Here is a 20,341-nt window from a genome sequence, read left to right on the forward strand (position 1 = left end):
CTTACCGCCCGCAGTACTTCCTGGTTGGTGAAAGGACCCGAGGACAGTGAATGCTGCCCTTTTATTTGCCTGTGTGGCATGTTGGACATAATTGGGCCAAACCAATGTTTCTTTTTTGTTCCTCTTTGTTTCAGGGCTTATTGGTTGAAATATTGCTGTAGAATATTTATCACCATGTTGAAATAAGACTGAAATATTTGAGTGATGTCCAATGTATTTGAATGTATTATGTATTATTTAATGGCCTGGAATGGTCTGTTCCAGAGGGAGGAGCTTAGACTATATATTGGGAGATTTTTTGCTCACTTAGGGTAGTCGCTGGGGGACTGCTGAGCTGTGCTGACCCTCCTGTGTAGAAAATATATTTAATTTTTTGATGTTTTGAAAGTTTTTCTTTGATGTAAATAGTTCTTGTGGTTGACCATAATAAATGGGATTTTTTGCACCTTCATTTTTTGACTGCGGATTGTCATTATTTTTGTAAGGCAGTTTTCCCTTACAAATTGGTTTTTGGGGGAATTTTTCCAGTATGCCAAACGGCAACATACCCTCACTCAGAGTCAGAGTGTGACAGATTTAATTAACTTGCAGGCAATATACAGTGAAACATTTTTGTTGACATTTACATGTATATTGTTTTTACTTTAATGACACCCAATATTCATACAACCAACATCAACATTTTTCACAAAGTCTTTACCATATCAAAATATCTTCTTTTTCTTCACCCTATCTTCATTTAGTTAGATTAAATTTATGACAATGTTAAACAACACTGAGTCGATAATACACACAAACAAATAAGAGGACGGACTGTGCAAAATAATATGGGGTTTAACTAATTTCAGTTAAGACAAACAATGTCCCTTGTTAGCTTCAAAACTTAGCTTTAAAACTTCCCATTTAAAGACACTTCCAAAGCAAAGAACAGCTTTTTAGTCTCCCTTATCTACAGCCAAGGTCATTTTTTCTGTTTACACTGAACATATATTTGATTTAAAGTTACATCTGATTTCATGTAATTAGTAAATTGCAATCATATCATTATTTAAATGATTAGACAATACAATACATGCATGCACAATGAGACATTACATAAATATTCTCTGGGATTTACAGTGCTTTTTCACTCTCACAGGGGCTGCATAAGAAATCAGTACAACCAGAGCATGCAAAAGTACATAAAGTATATACAAATACACATTTTAAGCAACTTTGAAGTAGCAGCTGGCAAATATATATACAACCCAATTGATAAAAACAAAGCAAATTATTGAGCATGCCACTTCAAACAATTTTCATTATCTATTATCCATTTTTTGACGCAACTAGAGATTAAATCGCATACAGTTTTCAGGCATTTTGTCACCTTTTCTTTGTTGTTTTCTACATTTCTCACTCTATACTTCTTTGTTCTCACTTATACCATTTTATCTCTCCCTCTTGTTTTGCTATTTGTTCAGGTACTTCGCCACAGAGTGGTAGGCAATGAGGATCTCTGAGTCATTTGGGCAGGTGTAACGAAACTCATCTTTTTCGTAGGCATTTTTCAGGTAACGCGTCAGACCTTTCAACTCTTTGGGGATTACAAAGTTGCGGTACTCCTTACACACCACCTGGGGGAGGAAAGAAAAGGTTTAGGATTGTACTATCTGCAAAAAGACATCAGGAGAATTTCAAGTCCAGGAAGAGCTCATTACCTTGACGATGTTGAGTTTGGGAAGCAGGTTGCAGTCTGCCAAGCTGAAGGAGTCTCCGTCCAGGTAGGGGCGTGAAGACTCTGTGGCATTCGGGTTCTTGTCAAGCTCGTGAGGGAGGGGCGTCTCTAGGTACATGTTCAGCTTCACCAGAGTTGACAGAAACTTATTCTCCAGCACTGAAAGAGAGAAAGGTGTAACAAGTGTTAGAATAATCATGTGTGTTTGTCTCTGTGTGTGTGTGTGTGTGTGTGTGTAAGTTCCCTCTCTCTGTCTGTGTGTGTACTCCCTCTGTACATTGATAGATTAATCATGTAAGCTGCTTTGCTACAATGCTCATATGCTAATATTAAAATGAGTTGTTAAACTATGGTATAACAAGGTTTAAAACACCCGGGAGGCGTTCAGAAGCCTTAAAGGCCGCGACCACCTGGTACAAGGTAAAGAAACACATAGTTTAAGAAGGACTGTAAATAAATTTACTCCATCTGCTTACTGCATGCAAACAATGAAGTGCTGTGTGAGAAAATTCCTCTGCCTTATTTAGATTAAGATTCTATTACCACAAAAAGATATATTTTGTAAGGATGTTCTGTTGCAAAATCTGTGTCTCCAGTTATCTTCTCTGCAGGTGGTTTATCTCAAGGCAGGAGTTGGTGATTTGGACACTTTTTTTTTTTTTAACCAAAGTCGAGGGACATGTCTGTTGAGTAGAGGGATACAAGACAGCTCTGCCCAGCGATATGACTCGTGTACACGTATTGAATAAATTGACAAATCAGCGGATCTAAAGGAGGCAACGTCTGCATAAAAATCAACCTACATTGTTAGTAAACTTTTGTTAGGCTATAAAACTGGGTTTAGGAAAAATAGACTGGGTTCAGACATTTCTTGACATATTGTAATAAAGTGAAGTTAAACTGAGAATTCAGACGTCTCCTGCTCATCCTTCCCCATCAAATGATTGGTGCGAAAAAATAGGTGAGAGGTTTTTATGTTGGAGTCAGATGAATTAATTTTAAAGGTTTCCACAATCCTATCTCCCAACACAAGCTTCTGTTATCTTTCAGGTCACAGTCTCAATCAAGACATGTCTGTCAATCCAACTTATGCCCTTACTGTCGTTTAGTTTGGGGTTTGGATTCTTTATATATGCTGAGAACTTTCGGAAGATGTCCTCTCCGGCACCATTGGACTCTTTGTAACGACAGCACAATTTTGGGAACCTGCCATTGGTAGAAAAACAAATGATGATGTGAGTGTGTTGGCACCATAACCGATGTCTTGAGGGAAAAATATCCAATTATACTGTAGTCTACAGTCTACTCACTCTGGTGGGGCTAAGGTTTCCTCTAGGAACTCCTCAATCTTGTTGGTGTCTGTTTTGACCTCCTTGTTGTAGATGAGGAAGGGAGGCTGAGAGCCCGGAGCCAAATCTTTCAGCCCGTCAGGAGCCCTGACACACAACAGCAAACAACAAACAAAAGTTAGTCAAAGGATAAGGATAAGGATAACGAGGTCGCTTTTACAGGTATATTTCCTTTACAGTTCCTTCTTTAGAATCATTTCCCAAGTATCTTGAATAAAGTTCTTTAAAAAAAACATTGCAGTCTCTAGAACATTGTTCCTCACCATCTGTACAATATACATTTTTCCAACATGCATTATTATTATAACTACTCAGTCTGTTCACTCATTATATATATATATATATATATATATTTTTTTTTTTTTTTTACTGGTTACTAACTGTTTATTTGTTATCTTAGGACACAAGCTTGGTCTCAAATATTTTACTGTCTGAGAAGATCTTTATTGGCAGGTTTTTCTTCTTACTTCTTACTATTATTTGTACCACTTTGTTTTAAATTGTAATTACTTTTGGTTATTTACATTATTATTACTCCTCCTCATTATCATTAGGCTAACATTAAAGTAAGGTGATGGTGGATAGTAGGTAGGTCTTCGTTTTGGTCTGGCCATTTTTGTTTGGTTTTCAAGTTTCATCGTGCATGTTGTCATTCTTTACTCCTAAAAGGCCCCTTATTGTACCCTTATTGTGCATATTGTATTCTTTTCACATTTGTATGCTGGCATAGGCTGTCTGTCCGTCTGAACTTTAGATGGATGAAATATCGAAGTGCAGTAAAATGAAACACCTAAATATCTCATTTTGTCCTTTCCACAGGTTTTTTGAATGAGCATTTGTTTTTATGTGCAATTTCGGTTTTATTTGAGGATTTCCATTTCAATTTATGCCACATCATACCTCAACTTTGCTACATTTTAGTTACTTTTCATATTAAGATCTTATACACGACTACCCATAAAGTTGGAAAAAAATATTTTTTACCTCTTTCCATGAAATGATTGTGACAATGTGATCTATTATTGACAGATAAAGTGTGTATCTTCTCAAAACTTTATTAATCAATCTCTTCCAAACATATCACAATGAAAATGAAACCACAATCAACAAAGGATTGCGTCTGAGAACAAAATATTTCCAACTTTATGGGCGACCATGTGTAAAGAAACATGAATCTCTGATAATACTTCTGTGGGTAAGTGTTAGGGTTAGGGACTTTTTTTTTTATTGTAGTGGAGTACAATACTAAAAAAAAAACCCTTCTTTTTTTACAATTAACAATTGAAATGACAAGGTAGTACAAAAAGTAAATCGTACTTTGGTTTTTCATTTTTACATCATTGTGTTATTGTGTTACTTTTACTTAAGTAAAGTATCTGAATACTTGCTATGAACCAAAAACCTGTGCAACCAAAATATCGCAATGTTTATTTTTGTTGAGACTATAAAGGGGACTTGCTGCAAGTTGCATTTAATCACATCATACTGTTATTTGTATTTTTCAACGTGTCGAACCCCTGTCAGTTTCAAAGACAAGACCAAATACTTTATGGAAAATAGAAAAAAAATACACATTCTCACCTCTTCATGTCCACAGTAGTGAGGGTGAAGTTGGCCCCTTTTAACCAGAGAATCATGAAGAGTCTCTGACAGAAAGGACAGTTCCCCACACTCTCAGCATCAACACTGGCCTGACACACAAACACAGTATAAACACAAGCACTTCCTACCTAAAACAAGATGGAGATGTTTTTGAAATGGGACACCGGTAAGTTTATTCTGGCATCAGTGCTGCAATGTATCTGACCAGATCATAAATACCTGCACAGGTATTCCTGTCGAGCCTGCTCTACTCTACTATGACAGTTTAAAACAACTGCTGAGGAATTTTAAATGGAGAGTAGAGGCACTGACATTAAACAACCCAGTATTTAGATAGTGCCTCTTCCATATCATGTACATTCTCCACTACAGCCTGGTGTCATTGAGTCACAGCTGTGCGTGAAGCCAAATGCATTTCTGAAAGGGCAGGACACAGGTTTCCAAACTGGACAGGCCTCTTTTCAGTTTCTACTGTTCATCACAAGTTTCTACTCTGATACTGTCTCTAAATAACTAGATATACTGTAGATATAGAGGGATACAGCACTCTTCATCAGTATGAAAGTCCCAAACAGTATGTGCTAATAAAAAAGAAGCTAAACAATACTGAAGCAGACCTTTTTTTCTCTGTTCTTGTCAGTTATTCAGAGATTTATGGCTGCTGGAGAAGCAGTTAGCTTAGATTAATATAAGCAAGTACAGATTTAGTTCTATATTAGCTTAAATAACTGCAAGCAAGTGTAATACACATGATAATACCAAATGCATTTACATATTATTTAAGCAGGATTGAAACACATGACATGACATGAATTATTGTAGGTCTCACCTTCACAAAGAGTTCAATCGTCGGGGCCTCGGCCATCTTTCCTTCTCTGTCTCTGTTTCTTTCTCTCTGTCTCGCAATGTCAATTTATTTCCACCGGCACCACAAAACGGTTGGTTTCAGTTCCTGCCAATGCAAAAACAAGTCAGGCATTTCTTTAATCTGCAACATTACATTTCTGTGTAATTAGGACAATTTTGAAATCTCAGTCTTTCACTCATACGTCACTCTTTCGTAGTTTTATGAAGTGAAATAGCAGCAAGACACTGAAGCCTATACTTACAGTCAACACTTGATGCAAGAACTCAGCTCTATCTTCACTCCACCTGTATTTTTATATTCCAGTGATCCACCTCTCCCTCTCTACCCTCTCTTCTCTTCTGTGTACCTGTTTCTGTGTTTTGTATGTCTCTCACCACACCTGTCATGCTCTGAGAAGCAGCCTACACCCCCTCCGGCCTTTCCAGTCAGACCAGCAAATCTGGATCTCTCCTCTCAGCCTTTCAGCCTTCCAGCATATTCCTTTGAAACAAACCTGCCACTCTCAATGTGTAACTGTTTCAGTCTGTCCACTCGGGTCTTTATGTATCTCTCTCTGTCGCTGTTTGCTCTCAGCCACTTTCCCTCTAGTCAATGCATTATTAGCATGTCACAGAGGCTGACGTGTATTTTCTAAAGAAAGAATAAAACTGTAGAATTTGCACCACACAGTTGAACTGTGGGTTAGCTAGAATAAATGTGTAAATGTGTATGTTCATTTACATGATTTTACAAAACAAATTAGCTTATTTTCCTGCTTAATTTAACCACTTTGTACCATATATGACCAAAAGTATTTGTGAACAATACAAATATATGTGAGTGCAACTCATTATAAAAGTATCAATATGTTGCTATAAAAGTCTTCACTCCTCTGATTTCAAGCTTTTTTGCAAGCTTTTTGGAACCTGACTGCAGCGATTCGGTTCCATTCAGCCTCAAAAGCATTGAAGGGGTAGTTCAATTTTTTGTGGTTGCATGAGGTATATTTATCTATAGTCAGTGTATGATGGACAGCATGCCCCCAGTTTTGAGACGCAGGCTGGAGTACCGGCACTGAATCTACAGTAATGTACTGCTGTGGATGGGGACAGCAGCAAAATGTGTTTCAGCCACCTAAAAAAGGCCCATCGAAAAAACTTTGTCAGTTTAAGTCCATGCTATATCTAGAATATTTTCACTGCTTTACCTTGTGATAGAAAGCCCATTCTGATTGTAAACTGAAGCAGTTATCTCCGCTCTCTTCAAAGCCACCAGACTCCATTGAAAAAACAATATGTTATATATTTATATACACAGGACTTGCAGGTCTACCAATGCATTGACTGTTTAGTTTGTTTTCGTTGTTGTGTCTTTGGTGTTTTAAAAGAGTGTTTTAAAATGGTCAGCAGTGAGTGTTGGAAAGTAACTAAGTACTTTCACTCAAGTACTAATTAAGTAAAATTTTGAGGTACTTGTACTTTACTGGAATATTTCCATTTTATGTAACTTTTTACTTCTACTCCACTACATTTTTAGGCAAATATTGCCTTGCCTGTACTTTTTACTCCACTACATTTAGCTGACAGCTTTAGATACTTTACAGGTTGAGATTTAACGTAAAATATATGATCGATTTAAAGTGACTAGACTTCTTTAAATTTAATCTTACAACAGTATATTAAGTAATTAAATGAGCCCCATATATATATAAATATATATATATATATATATATATATATATATATAGGGCTCATTTACATGTATACATACACATACAATCTGAGTGGGTCGTTTCTGCATAACAAGTACTTTTACTTTTGATACTTTTACCTGTTTTGAGGCTTTTACTTGTACTGGAGTAATTTTACTGTGTTGTATTAGTACTTTTACTTAAGGGATCGGAATACTTCTTCCGCCACTGGTAGCAGTACACCAGCAACCCCAGTATTCTCCGAGGCAAAATTATTGTTTTTGTCAATGGAGTCTGGTGGCCTTGAAGAGAGCATAGATGATATAATGACTTCAGCTGCCCATCAGAAAGAGCTGTTTAATGGTGCTCCTGCCTGCTTCTCCAAACTAGGGCTGTTGTGACCACCATCTACTGTAGGTAACACACTCACTATAGATATGAATCTCATACAATCCCCCAAATCCATACTATCCCTTTCTTTATCTGAACTACACGTTACACAATAAAAAGTTTCAGAGCAAAAGTGCATAAATGTTGGTGCCCACATACTTTTAACCATATAAGGTGTTTTCTTATCATGACAGAAAGATATTGAGAATATGGGAAATGGTCACACTGAGGACACATTTTGAAGTTTTCAGACAAATTGCAGCAGTTCAACAAGCAAAGAAGATCCAGAGATTTTCACCAGGAAATGCTCTCGTATCTGTTTGTCTCCCTCTCCAAGTTATCAATAGTGTTTCTGTGGCTCGCTGTCATCCTCTCAGCTTGATGTGTTTGTTTTGCGGCCTACTTTCAGTTGTTGATCAGCATTCATGGCTGGCAGAAAATGCTCTCATGAAGCAGGTATTCGCTGAGGTTTCTGTTATAGGAGAAGCAGAAACACCCCCTCAAGCAAGTTGACATAAAGAGAAAAAAATGTTGCAAGCTGAGAGGAGTGAGATAAAGTTGACAGAACAGATAGCATCAGATTGGTGGAGATACGGCTTAAGCCACACCAGACAGTGTCATTTCATAGGCGGGGACGCATGAGAGAGGAAATCATGAGGGCGTGATTAACACTTACCTATGACTCTCTGCTGTGGAATCCACAAATTGAAAGGCCAATTAGAGTAATTTACTATTTAGTTAGTATTGTTATTTAGTGATCTCACTTCAAGGTGTTCAGCTTTCTATGAACTCCCTGGGAACACTGAAAGGAACAAAACAAAATGTCCTGTGTTTTTTGTTGTTGGTGATGAATAAAGCTGACGGATAGTCTTACATGTGTACGTCTCCCATATGAAGCCCTCCTATCAGTTCCTCTGCAGGAGTGATGAACTGAAAAGGCATTTGTCATTTGTCTCCACCTCACGTTTCTATTGTTTGTGCTAACTTCTCAAAACTCCAGAAACAAAATAATGACTGTATGGTAAAATGATACAATGTGTTTTGTTGCACTGTATAATACAAGAAATATGGCACTTCACTATTGTTTGAGTAGCTTCAAAGAACATCAGATTTCTTTATGCACACTACAGGGTGTACAGTGAAATGTAAAGCAATAAGCTTAACAAGGCTGTGAGAAAGACAACAACAACTAAAATGCATTATAAATGCAACAAAAACAGAATTGGCAGTATAAAATGATTTCTTCAGCCTTCAAAAACAATCCACTATATTACGTAAAGATTGTGTCAATGGAGCTACAGTGCTTTTAACCCTTTTTGACCTTTGACCCATGAAAGGAAAGCTTTCTTTGTTTGTGACCCCTCAGCATCGTCACAGGTTGCATATGTTTAAGACTAATGTACCCTCCTCACATTGTTGCCATAATGGTTTTTAGAAGCACACGGGGAGGGGAAACTATCAAGTTATGCACAAAAATAGTTAGGAAACAATGTGATAAATTGGAGTCTTTCATTACCAAAACAAAAATTATGATGACTTAAATATGCTGTTAACTAAAATATATTTACTGTGTTGATAATTGGTCTAAAACAATACATAAAAGAGGAAACTAACCTCTTAAAAACCACCTGCCCACCTGCAGCCAGCTTGTGTATATACATTTTTAATGCATTACCCTCCCCCCCATTCCTCTTTTTATACATAATTCTATAGTCGAGTGTCTATCCTGTGACACCACAAACTAAGAACTAACACATGCTTTTCATTGTTCCGCGTGCATTTTCAGAAACTAGAGGATGTTAATTTTCACATGAAGCCTCATTTGGCCTTACAGTTCTTCTGTTATAAGCTTTATACATTTGGGCATGCAGGCGAGGCAGGTTCAGATACAGGTAGACAGGTCCAGGTAAGATTAAGATTACGATTAAGATTAAGATTCCCTTATTAGTCCCACAGTGGGGAAATTCAAACTCTGCATTTAACCCATCCTTTTCTACACACAGAGACAAGGGCAGAGTTGCAGTAAGGTTCAGGTTTCAGAAAAATTCAACCCTATGACTTTAACTTTAATGGTGTGGCAGGGAATTAATGGAATGAATGGTATATAAATTGAGAGGCTGATGATGGATGCAGGTGTGTAGATGGGTGGAACGATGAAGTGATGGGATAGTAAATAAGTCTGGGGACATCTGGTGGATAGATAGAAAACTGCAGTAGTGAACAGGAGTGGTATGTGGATGGGGACAGTATGGAAAGTCTGAGGACATCTGGCGAATGGATGGAAAACTTCAATAATGAACAAGCCTGAGAAATAGTAAAAGAGACTGAATAAGAGGACAATGTTGAGTGTTGGAGGGAGACTGTGTGTGGGCCGTGCAGGAGTTTTCACAAAGTTGTGTAGCATTTAGAAAGAGCATAATAGCATAACACTGCATAGCACTGTTTGTGCCCTAGATTCTCAGTATACATTTTTTTAAAAGGTATACATTAAATAAATGTACTGTATATACATACAGTTTACAGAAGTGTATAAAAAATGAAATAATAGCACATAAAGTTAATCAGCAAATAATAGTGCAATGAATTAATTAAAGTGAAGGTATTTACTATGTTTACTAACACTACTAATAAAAAAGAATAATATTGATAGTAATTTAAATAATAATGATAACAATAATAATAGTAATAACTAGGACTGCAAGCAGTACTGAATGGGCCCTCGCAGTACACGCGTGTCGGGGCATGCTGCCGTCGGGGTGTGTGCATTACAGGGGCCAGTCTATACCAGCCCTATGAATTTCATTGCGTTAAGTGTTATAGTGCTGGTGGAAAGTAACTATGTACATTTACCCAAGTACTGGACTTAAAGGAAAATTTTGAGGTACTTTTATGTAACTTTATACTTGTACTCCACTACATTTTGAGACATATATTGTACTTTTTATTCTTCTACATTTAGCTCACAGCTTTAGTTACTTTTCAGGTCAAGATTTAAAATGAAAAACATGATACATTTAAAATGATTACCCATTTTTATAAATTAAACCACTTAAAAGTTGATTAGGTAGTTAAAATGACACAGTGTGGTATTAGTACTTTTACTGAAGTAAAGGATCTGAACACTTCTTCCACCACTGTCTTTTTTACTTCTTTACTTGTTTTTTTATTTTTTTACTTTTTTTTTTATTTTTATTTTTTTAATTTTTTTATGTTTAATTTTTTTTTAATTTAATTTTTTTAATTATTATTATTATTATTTTTATTTATTTATTTATTTTAAATTCTGCGCATGTGCGGCCTTTTCCGCTTCTGCGCATGCATGGCTTTTTTCGCTTCTGCGCGGCTTCTTCCGCTTCTGCGCGGATTTTCTGGATCAAGCGCATGCGCCGAAATTCGCGCATGCGCAGAAGCGGAAAAGGCCGCGCATGCGCAGAAGCGCAGAAAGGCCGCGCATGCGCAGAAGCGCAGCGGGGCCGCGCATGCGCAGAAACGCAGAAAAAAATTAAATAAAAATAAAAATAAAATAAAATAATAACAAATAAAATAAAATAAAGAAAGAAAAATAAATGTAAAAACAAGTTTAAACAAAAAAGTAAAGAAGTAAAAAAGACAGTGGTGGAAGAAGTGTTCAGATCCTTTACTTCAGTAAAAGTACTAATACCACACTGTGAAATGACTCCACTCCGCTCATTTTAACTACCTAATAAACTTTTAAGTGGTTTAATTTATAAAAATGGGTAATCATTTTAAATGCATCATGTTTTTCATTTTAAATCCTGACCTGAAAAGTAAGTAAAGCTGTCAGCTAAATGTAGAGGAATAAAAAGTACAATATATGTCTCAAAATGTAGTGGAGTAGAAGTATAAAGTTACATAAAATGTACATAAAAGTACCTCAAAATTTTACTTTAAGTCCAGTACTTGAGTAAATGTACATAGTTACTTTCCACCATTGCTACCTGCCTCTTCTAACTTATACATATCAGTTAAGAGTCCTCCTTCAGACACTGTATGAGGATTAAAGGGATAGTTTGTGCATTATTATACAAAACTTGGTACAACTATTGTCAATGCCCTCCTGAGGATAACCCTTTAAGTTTTTATTGATCGGCCCCTAGGTGGCACTGTGGTGGCAGTCTAATTTCATATTTGGTACCGTGGCCACACTATAACACTTAAGGCAATGAAATTCATAGGGGTGGTACAGACTGGCCCCTGTAACGCACACACCGACGTCCATAAATTTTTTTCTTAGCATTACCTACAACTAATATAAAACACACAGACATAAATTCAATGTGAACGCAGTCAGTCTTATTCTCTAGCACACTGCCCTCTTGTGGCGTTTCTGTGTACTAACAAATGTGAGCATTTGCAACTAAAACACCAGACAGAAATTTAAACTTTAATTATGATTTGAATGGGAAGAAATTTTGATTACAATAAATGGAGAACTGTTTATTGTTTATTGTGTTTCTGCGCTGTTGATGGAAGCTCAGCTGTCAGGTGTAAACAAGCATGAAACCATCACTGCAGGATTTTTAAAATGAAAATAATAAACATATACAGTAGATATTACGGTGCATTCTAGGGAGAACAATATTAAAAATAGATAATGCATTATTTTTAAATAACCCATAAAAGTTATGATTGTGGAATTTTAAAAGAAGATCTTCAACGTCCTTTGTTGAAGAGCTCATTAGGAGTTGTTTGACCTGGCACATGACCCTTTATTGTGAGCTCATGTGAGTTTGCCACTTCCTGTTGTTGGTTCATCTGCTTATCCATTAACTCTCATGCAGCTGGTGCGATGCCACATGCTGTAGTTATTAGAAACTGCCAAGAAGGCACACTAAGTTAAACATTTGATAGTGTTTTTGTTTTGTTTTTTAATTTGGAAAAGCTTTTTGCTGCTCAGTCTGCATGGAAGAATTTAGACTTGTGATTTGAGATCAGGTGTTAATGTACTAAAGTCCAAATGTATAACCTTAAAATTAAAAAAAACAACACAACAAACAACAGATACTAATCAAAGGAGTACAAATCATGGTCCATACATGCACACAGTCATAGCAAAGAGAAATAAGGTCATTTTCATTCAGTGGATTTGCCACCATTTGATTATTACAACGCTCTTTCTTCCCCTGATAAACTTTTCTTTTCTTATTCTTTTTTTTTTTACAAACCACAGAAAAACTGTTAGATTTTTGTGGTCTATAAATACCACATTTTTGCCAACTTTGTTACTCTCCACTGATGACTCACTGCCGTGTGCTCACCCTTGTGTAACCCCCATCATCTGCGACACTTCCTCTATTCCTATCAGTGTTCACATGCAGCATACTCCTTCTGATGTGATCATTTGCTCTTGCAAAATATTGTAAAAGTGACAAAGGAACAGAGTAGCACCGCATCTACTAGAAAGCAGCAATTGGAAAGGATATGATAGGGCAGAGCAGGAGGAAGCGTGAAGCACAATGGTGAGCCTAAATCATATTCAAAAATCTTACAGTAAGCCACACCTAAGCTTCCTTAAAATGCACTGCGATTCTGGTCTTTAAGTGCTTCATGCTCATTATCATCACACTTCTGCCAGTGACTTAAAATGGCATCAGTGGTGACTGTGGAACGAAGACCGACCGCTCATCTTGTGATCAGGTTAGTGGCGGAAGCTTGGGTTTTTTCTTTTCATGAATCTGGTCAATGTGGTCTGCCTTAAGACATTTGTTATTTTCACATATGAGTTTCTGTTCTTTTTATGACAAGAAGTACAAAATCACCAGCTGTTTACTAAATATAGCCTGCAGTCAATCTTAAAATTAAACTTGTTTGCCCTGTGCACCTTTTAGTGCTGTACAACACCTAGCAGAGAGATAAGTGCCTCTGCCAACCTAAATCTTTCACCACATCCTGTTTGTCATGAAGTCTCAACTAAAGAGCCTCACTTTAAACTTAAAGATTGTAATGATATCCAAACTGGAGGGAAAAAATGGCCATATTATTTATTCAAGATTTAAGTCTCAAAAGAAAGGCACTGAAATAAAATGAGTAGTATGTTTTATGGTATCACATTGATGTGCTTTTGTTTTGCCCTCTGTTACGCTTATTTTATGCTGCAGACCACTCTTTATACTTCTCTTGTACTCAGGTAGTGTGAAACATGCCAGCAGGAGGTTGTATTAACTGTCTGAGAATACACAAATGATTTATTGATGCAAAAATGGCAGCTTAAACTAATGGAAGACTTGTTGCCCTGTTATAATGTGCAGTGTGGTGCAAACCGAAATAAGTGGGCTTGACTAATATTAGTCTATAAGCCTGCAGTACGAAACTACAGCAGCAACATCCCTTTTTTTAATCATTTTTGCAGCATTTAGAGGAAAATAATTCGTGGAGTAAAATACTGACACAAAAGTCAATATCTCAAACATAGACAACACTGTGGTCTTAACAAAAGAGAAAGTTATCATTTTGAAGCATAGGAGTTTATTTAAGGCACAATCTGTGGAAGTTTCCACAAGTTCAAATAATTAATATATAATGTTCAGTTATGTTCAGTATCTGTGATTTAGTCTTCGGTTATTGTTTTTTGTTATGAGTGTTTTTTCGATTTCATGCAAGGACACAAAACAGACAAACTTGTTTTTTGGCCAGAATATTTAACTTAAACTTTTTTCTACTCTCTGTTCTGCTCAGTCCTGTTTGTCACATCCTGTGTGACTCTTCATTAGTTTCTTCCTCATCTTACGCAAAGTGAGGCCCTATTTTTCTTTATCACATTTGGTTATTTTATCTCCCATGAAGGAACTCATTACAGAAGTTTGACAAGACACTTTTTTTCTATGACTGTAAGCAAATTATTCATATTAATCCTCATCTAACACGTTTTTTATTTCATTGTTTAAAAAATGAAATTGTATTCTTGTCTATCTCTCCTTTGAAATTACAGAGAAAGTAACAGGATGAAATGTTTGAATCGAAGCGGAAATAGATTTTGATAAGATCTCACTAGCTGGATCTTAAAGGGACAGTCCAGATTTCTGTGGGGTTATCCATAGTCAGTGTGCTACCAACAGCAAACGGCGGTCAATATTCTACTGTAGGGAATAACTTTTGCTGCTGCCGCCGTCCACAGCAGCACATCACTTGGCTTCTGTTCTGGTACTCCTGTCTGCTTCTCCAAACTGGGGCCGTGCCTACCTTCATCTACTGTAGGTAACACATTGACTATGGATAAGTACCAGTATCCATCTAAACTGTGCATTTACTCTCCGGCTCTGGCTACAGCACGACTTTCTCCTAATGCTTTCAACAGAAAAAAAGGAAGCTTGTACACACGCTACTCTACAGTCATTGTTGAGCAGTTGTCAGCATTTTATGCCTCTGGTGCATGGTTGACCCTTAACTGGGATTAAGTACAACAATTAATTTACTCACTTATATGTCTGATAGTGCAAATTATACCTATTTACATGATAAATATACAAGCATTATTGTCATTTAAAACATTTAACCTGTCAAATAGTAATAAACAAATAATAACCGACCCCCCTGCTGTTATTGTAAAAATGGTGTGGTCCACCGTGTACCACAGTGACAGACTCTTGGTAAGAGATAGACGTTAAGGTGAGGCAGCACAGGAAAAAACAAGTAGGGCTATCTGAAGAAACTGGACGATAGACAGAAAAAAGTCGCAGACAGGCAGGAAATTGCGGTCCTCTTTGGGGTTATAATGGGAGTTCAAGACAGGGACTGTACAGCATTTCGAAATTATCTGCTGCACTTTAAGTCAAAGGAAAGAAAGTGAGTGAGATTGGCTGAGCTACAGTGACAATAAAGTAAAAAAGTAAGAGTAATTTCCTTGGCACACTGGAGCTACTGGTTGATATAATGTTAAATGAGCATCTTCACAAAGTGAGAAAGCACCAAAAACAAGAGGGGGGAATGCAAATGCACCACTCCCCCTGACAGCCAGGATGAGTATATTAATACATGTGGTGCCCACGTATTACAAGTAGGGTTGCAAAGGGGTGGAAAATGTCTGGAAAATTTCCAGAAACTTTACATGCCAAATTAAGCTGGGAAATTTTGGAAATATTCCATGCATATGTTGTTTGTTTTGTGATAAAGAGACATCCATGCAAAAGAATACCATTTAAAAAAAATGGCATTTCAACAGATTTATTTGTAAGTAGAATTTTACCAGGCTTTAATTATTTCATTAAACAATCAATTATTTAATTGAACAAAAAAACATGAATGTTGAGTTGAATATTATTATATACTCTATGACTTACATATAGCATAAGGAGTGTGACCATGCTAAGATATGTTCACAAACAAGATGAAGAGTAGGGAATTCCAGAGCGGTTTCAAAAATTTGAAGACTCTGAAAGGAAGACATGAAAATAAGTACACACACACACACACACACACACACACACATATATATATGTGTGTGTGTGTGTGTGTGTGTGTATGTATGTTGCAGAGTGCTATGATCAGGAGTACAATAATGGCTTTAATGTCACCAAAAGGGGTGCAGATGCAAAGTTTAGAAGAAGATCCACGAGCAACTTCCTCACCGTGAGCACTGCATTCCCTAAACGTGATTGAGGTTCACATGGTTTTATGGTTTTAGAAAGATTAGATACTATGAGACATAGACAATGACACACTTTCCAGCAGAATGTCTAACACGTGCGCCCAGAGACATTGGGCATGGTTGCTGAGCATTTGCCCTATGTGCTGCCCTCAACAGTCTGGTCTCCTACTGCAGTCTGACCAGTGAGGCCAGATCAGACATAAAAGGATTAAAAATAAATTTCTGGTCATTCACTGCCATTTTGCTTCCCACACTCTGGGTCAAAGTGCTACAGTGCATCGAGGACAGATCAGTCATCAGACAGGATCCAGCCCTCTGCTTTTTCCATTCATGTGGATGTTTCAAACATAAAGGTGCTTCATGGTGAAATATAAGCTTTGCCCAGCTCCTGGGACAATATAACAGAGTCAACAGCTGTAGCCAAAGGTTTTAATGTAGATTAAAAGACACTAGACCAAGTCTGAACAAGAAAAAGGGTTTTCTGAAAACCAACCAGACACAGAAAGTACAGATGTTTTCTTCAAAAATGTTTTTCTTTGTACCAATGGAGAGAGTTATTTCTGACCTAATCATCTGATTCACTATTACCAAGGAGATATGCAATGAATTTTCCAATTTATGGAAGTTCAGGGCAGAGTCAGGGATTAACATCGAGACATTTTGTTAGAAATTGGTGAGAAAATATTCAAAAGAAATTATTTTAATTCTACCTCTTACTTGTTTTGTGACAGGGTTGTGATGACGGTGCTCAGCTCAGTGAAGAAGCAGCTCCTCCTCTCCTTTCTCTGTGCTTTACTGCTATGTCTTTTCACTGGGTGGAGAGATTTCCAGGCCAATTCTTCTCCCTACCATACCAGTAGTAGAAATCTCACCATCCTGCTGTGGTACTGGCCATTCGGAAGGTCATTCACTCTGAAAAGTGACTTGTGCTTGGACCTCTATCGCATCCCTCACTGTAGACTGGTGGACGACCGCTCCTTGTTCCCCTCAGCTGATGTAGTGGTGTTCCACCACAGAGAGTTGGTAACGGGCCGCCAAAAGCTGCCCCTTGACCTTCAGCGGCCGCAGGGCCAGAGGTGGGCCTGGATGTCCCTTGAAGGCCCCGTTCACAATGGACACATGCACCGGTATGCAAATATCTTCAACATGACCATAACCTACAGGAGGGATGCTGATATCACCATACCCTACGGCCAACGACTACCAAAGGAGGCTGAAGGACATCTAGCGGAAGAAGTCCCTCTGAATAAGAGCTTCCTGGTCTGTTGGGTGGTCAGCAACTACAGGAGCCGCCACAAGAGAAGCAAAGTGTTCAAAGAGCTCAATGCCACAGTCCCTGTGAAGGTTTACGGTCGTTGGACAAAAGCACGCCTCACCTCTAGTGCCCTCTTACCTACAATCTCTCGCTGCTACTTCTATTTGGCTTTTGAGAACTCAGTTGCCAAAGATTACATCACAGAGAAGCTGTGGAGGAATGCTTACCAGGGCGGGGCGGTGCCTGTCGTCCTGGGACCGCCATTAGAAGACTACAAAGCTGTGGCTCCACCAAATTCTTTCATCCATGTTGATGATTTTGCATCAATTACAGACTTAGGGAACTATCTACAACAGCTTTCAGAGGACAAGAAACACTACAGTGAATATTTTAACTGGAAACATGAGTGGAAAGTGAAGCTGTACACAGACTGGAGGGAGAGACTGTGTAACATCTGCTCACAGTACAACAGTTTACCTCAAGAGCAAGTTTACTCTGACCTCGATGCCTGGGTTAAGGCTTAAAACACTTGAGTTTTCATAGTTAGTTAATGTGGCACTTCTCAGACAAATTGACATTGTTTACATGTAGGAAAATGTGTCCAAGAACACTATGGAAACGTATATCTTCTGTGTGTACACAACCAACACAACTACCCTGCTTTAACTCGGCCTACTTCATAGAACAATGACCAGGTGAATCAAGTCCCTGGCACTGCATCTGTAGCACTTTATACCAAACATGTGACCTCTCTAGAGCTAAAAGAATAGCTTGAAACTATGTGAAAACACAGTTAGATGATTCTGCAGCAAGCAGCTGTTAGCTTAACTTAGCTTAGCATAGCATAACATAACATAACAAGCAGAGACAGTGGGATTCAGCTGGCCTGGGTACACTCGCCACATGTAGACTGTTGGTTTAAACTGGCTATATTTTTTGCAGGGGCACCTTACCTGCACAAGCCAGATTGTCCTCCTCCTTATCCCAGAATGACACTGACAGTGCTGTGAAGATAGGTCTGATAATACTAGCCAAAGGTAACAAAATATGCCTACTAACTTGCCTTGCTTCCAGCACTTCTAAAGCTCACTCCTTAACATATTATAACTCCCAGTGTAGAAAAAGGTCTGCATATAAACACTTGTTAAACCACATCGTTTTGTGAGCTGAAGCTGGGAGCAGCACACATACACACACACACACACTCACACTCACACACACACACACACAGGAGCTGGGAGCAACACACAAACACTTCTTAATCCATCAAATATCATGAAAAGAACTTGATATCCAAGTATTTAGCAAAGTTTTCTAACTAATTCATTTCTAACTAGTTTTCTAAGAAAGTTCCACTTGAACTTGCAAAATTATTTTCTGCTCTTTTTGAACCTTTGGGCATTTTTCATGACACATGCATGGTAACCAGCAATACTTGATTACCTGGAATCTCAGCAAAATAGTTTTCATTCTTGAATACTTGTGTAATAAACCAAAGAAATGGCAACAAGGCAGTTAGCAGAAGAAATGGAAGAAGTTAAATAGTCATTGAACTTTATGTCAGAGGAACTACTGTAAGTAAAGTGGTGAAACAACAGACAGGTCTATTGGAATTAATTGGTTAAAGTTCGACCACTGAAGGCTGTGATCAAAGAAAAGGACAAGAAGATTGAAGAGTGGAAGGTCTGGAACAATACACTAGAATGGATATTTTGGTTTTGGTTGATATCTAGACTGGAGACAACCCATCGCACCTATGCACGGATCACAGCAGGATAATGTGTGAATACACAGAATACAGTCTTTTGATTTTTTAAGATCACACATTTTATGAGAAAGAAAATGACATTGATCCAGAGACTCACTTCAGAACATTAATATGAACTGAGTATTTTTCCAAGGATGACTTTAATATCACAAAGATTTTTTTTTCTGTGATCCACTTTAACAGTAGGAGTTGATTACTGGTAATTTAATGGAATGTGTAACTACTGAAATTAAGTTTGAAAGGAAGAAAAACCTTAATGAGTTGCATTTATCGCCATTTAACAGCCTAGATCAATTTAACAAAATGAGAATATGAGTTATATGAAAAACGTGAGGGGATTTTGATTTGTGAAATTTGATTTTCAAGATGTACATCATATAGCCGAAAATAAAGATCATTTGTCAATTGTTGTTTCTGTACTCTGGTTTCCTTACAAACAAAACCAAGTTAGGTGTTTCCATGTGTTTACAGTTTTTAGGCTAAGCCAACTGTCTCCACCTTTGTATGTAGCGTACGGATAATCTGCAGGATATACTCAAGGCTACAACTGGCTAATTTAGTTTAGCACACAGACTGACACAGGAGAAACAGTCTTGCTGTGTCTGAAGCTACAGAATAAATCTCACTAATATGCGCTTACAGCTTTAGGGGTGCTGGGAGGTGGATTTTGTTCCTTTTTGACCAAGCCAGACTAACTGTTTCCCATGGTTGTCAGTCTTTATGCTAAGCTAAAGGCCTAAGCTAACCAGCTGTAGCTTTACATTTCTAATACAAATAGTATGTTTCTCATTTAGCTCCGAGTAAGATAGCGAATAAGTGCATTTCTCCAAGTGTTCACTATTCCTCTAAATTTAGCTCAAGACAATGTGCAATGACTCCCAGCATTTTAACAAATCTACTGAACAGACACACGACAAGCACAAAGGTTACTGTAAATGGCACTGACAGTCTGATGTCATTTTATTAAAGGTCACCCCTTTAAGACTACCAAGCTTTGGTCAACACAGTCGTCCAGCTTTAAAACACGAAGCACTTTTATATGTTGTACAAAATGTTAATTTTTTTTTTTTATAGAGGTTTCTTTCTTGAAAATAAGGGGGGGATCCCTATATTAAAAC

General features: G+C 37.6%; 2 protein-coding genes across 3 annotated transcripts; one reads left to right on the forward strand and one right to left on the reverse strand.

The window, feature by feature from the left end:
- Positions 1-566: 566 nt before the first annotated feature.
- On the reverse strand, positions 567-16,978 carry clic3 (chloride intracellular channel 3). 2 transcript variants are annotated; one of them, XM_059358687.1, is made up of 7 exons: positions 16,918-16,978; positions 5,498-5,620; positions 4,648-4,757; positions 3,028-3,153; positions 2,817-2,923; positions 1,701-1,876; positions 567-1,616 (listed from the first exon to the last, which is right to left on the reverse strand). In XM_059358687.1, the coding sequence occupies exons 2-7, from the start codon at positions 5,531-5,533 to the stop codon at positions 1,452-1,454; spliced, it is 720 nt and encodes a 239-aa protein (XP_059214670.1). In that variant the 5' UTR covers positions 5,534-5,620; positions 16,918-16,978; the 3' UTR covers positions 567-1,451. The 2 variants fall into 2 exon arrangements, with proteins under 2 accessions (XP_059214670.1, XP_059214671.1); XM_059358688.1 differs by lacking the exon at positions 16,918-16,978 and having other exon boundaries at positions 5,498-5,930.
- On the forward strand, positions 12,912-19,767 carry LOC131992967 (fucosyltransferase 7 (alpha (1,3) fucosyltransferase)). Its single transcript, XM_059358686.1, has 2 exons — positions 12,912-13,253; positions 16,932-19,767. The coding sequence occupies exons 1-2, from the start codon at positions 13,201-13,203 to the stop codon at positions 17,977-17,979; spliced, it is 1,101 nt and encodes a 366-aa protein (XP_059214669.1). The 5' UTR covers positions 12,912-13,200; the 3' UTR covers positions 17,980-19,767.
- Positions 19,768-20,341: the final 574 nt, after the last annotated feature.

Source organism: Centropristis striata, chromosome 19, assembly GCF_030273125.1.
Source record: "Centropristis striata isolate RG_2023a ecotype Rhode Island chromosome 19, C.striata_1.0, whole genome shotgun sequence".
Classification (NCBI taxonomy): domain Eukaryota; kingdom Metazoa; phylum Chordata; class Actinopteri; order Perciformes; family Serranidae; genus Centropristis; species Centropristis striata.

What these genes read in the sequence shown, in the direction of transcription:
- clic3 (XM_059358687.1), bottom strand. Translation starts at nt 5,533, where the DNA reads ATGGCCGAGGCCCCGACGATTGAACTCTTTGTGAAG. An exon ending in ACTACTGTGGACATGAAGAG is followed by an intron (nt 3,154 to 4,647) that starts GTGAGAATGTGT and finishes GTTGTGTGTCAG; the next exon opens with GGCTCCTGACGGGCTGAAAG. An exon ending in GAAACCTTAGCCCCACCAGA is followed by an intron (nt 2,924 to 3,027) that starts GTGAGTAGACTG and finishes TACCAATGGCAG; the next exon opens with GTTCCCAAAATTGTGCTGTC.
- LOC131992967 (XM_059358686.1), top strand. Translation starts at nt 13,201, where the DNA reads ATGGCATCAGTGGTGACTGTGGAACGAAGACCGACCGCTCATCTTGTG. An exon ending in ACCGCTCATCTTGTGATCAG is followed by an intron (nt 13,254 to 16,931) that starts GTTAGTGGCGGA and finishes GTTTTGTGACAG; the next exon opens with GGTTGTGATGACGGTGCTCA.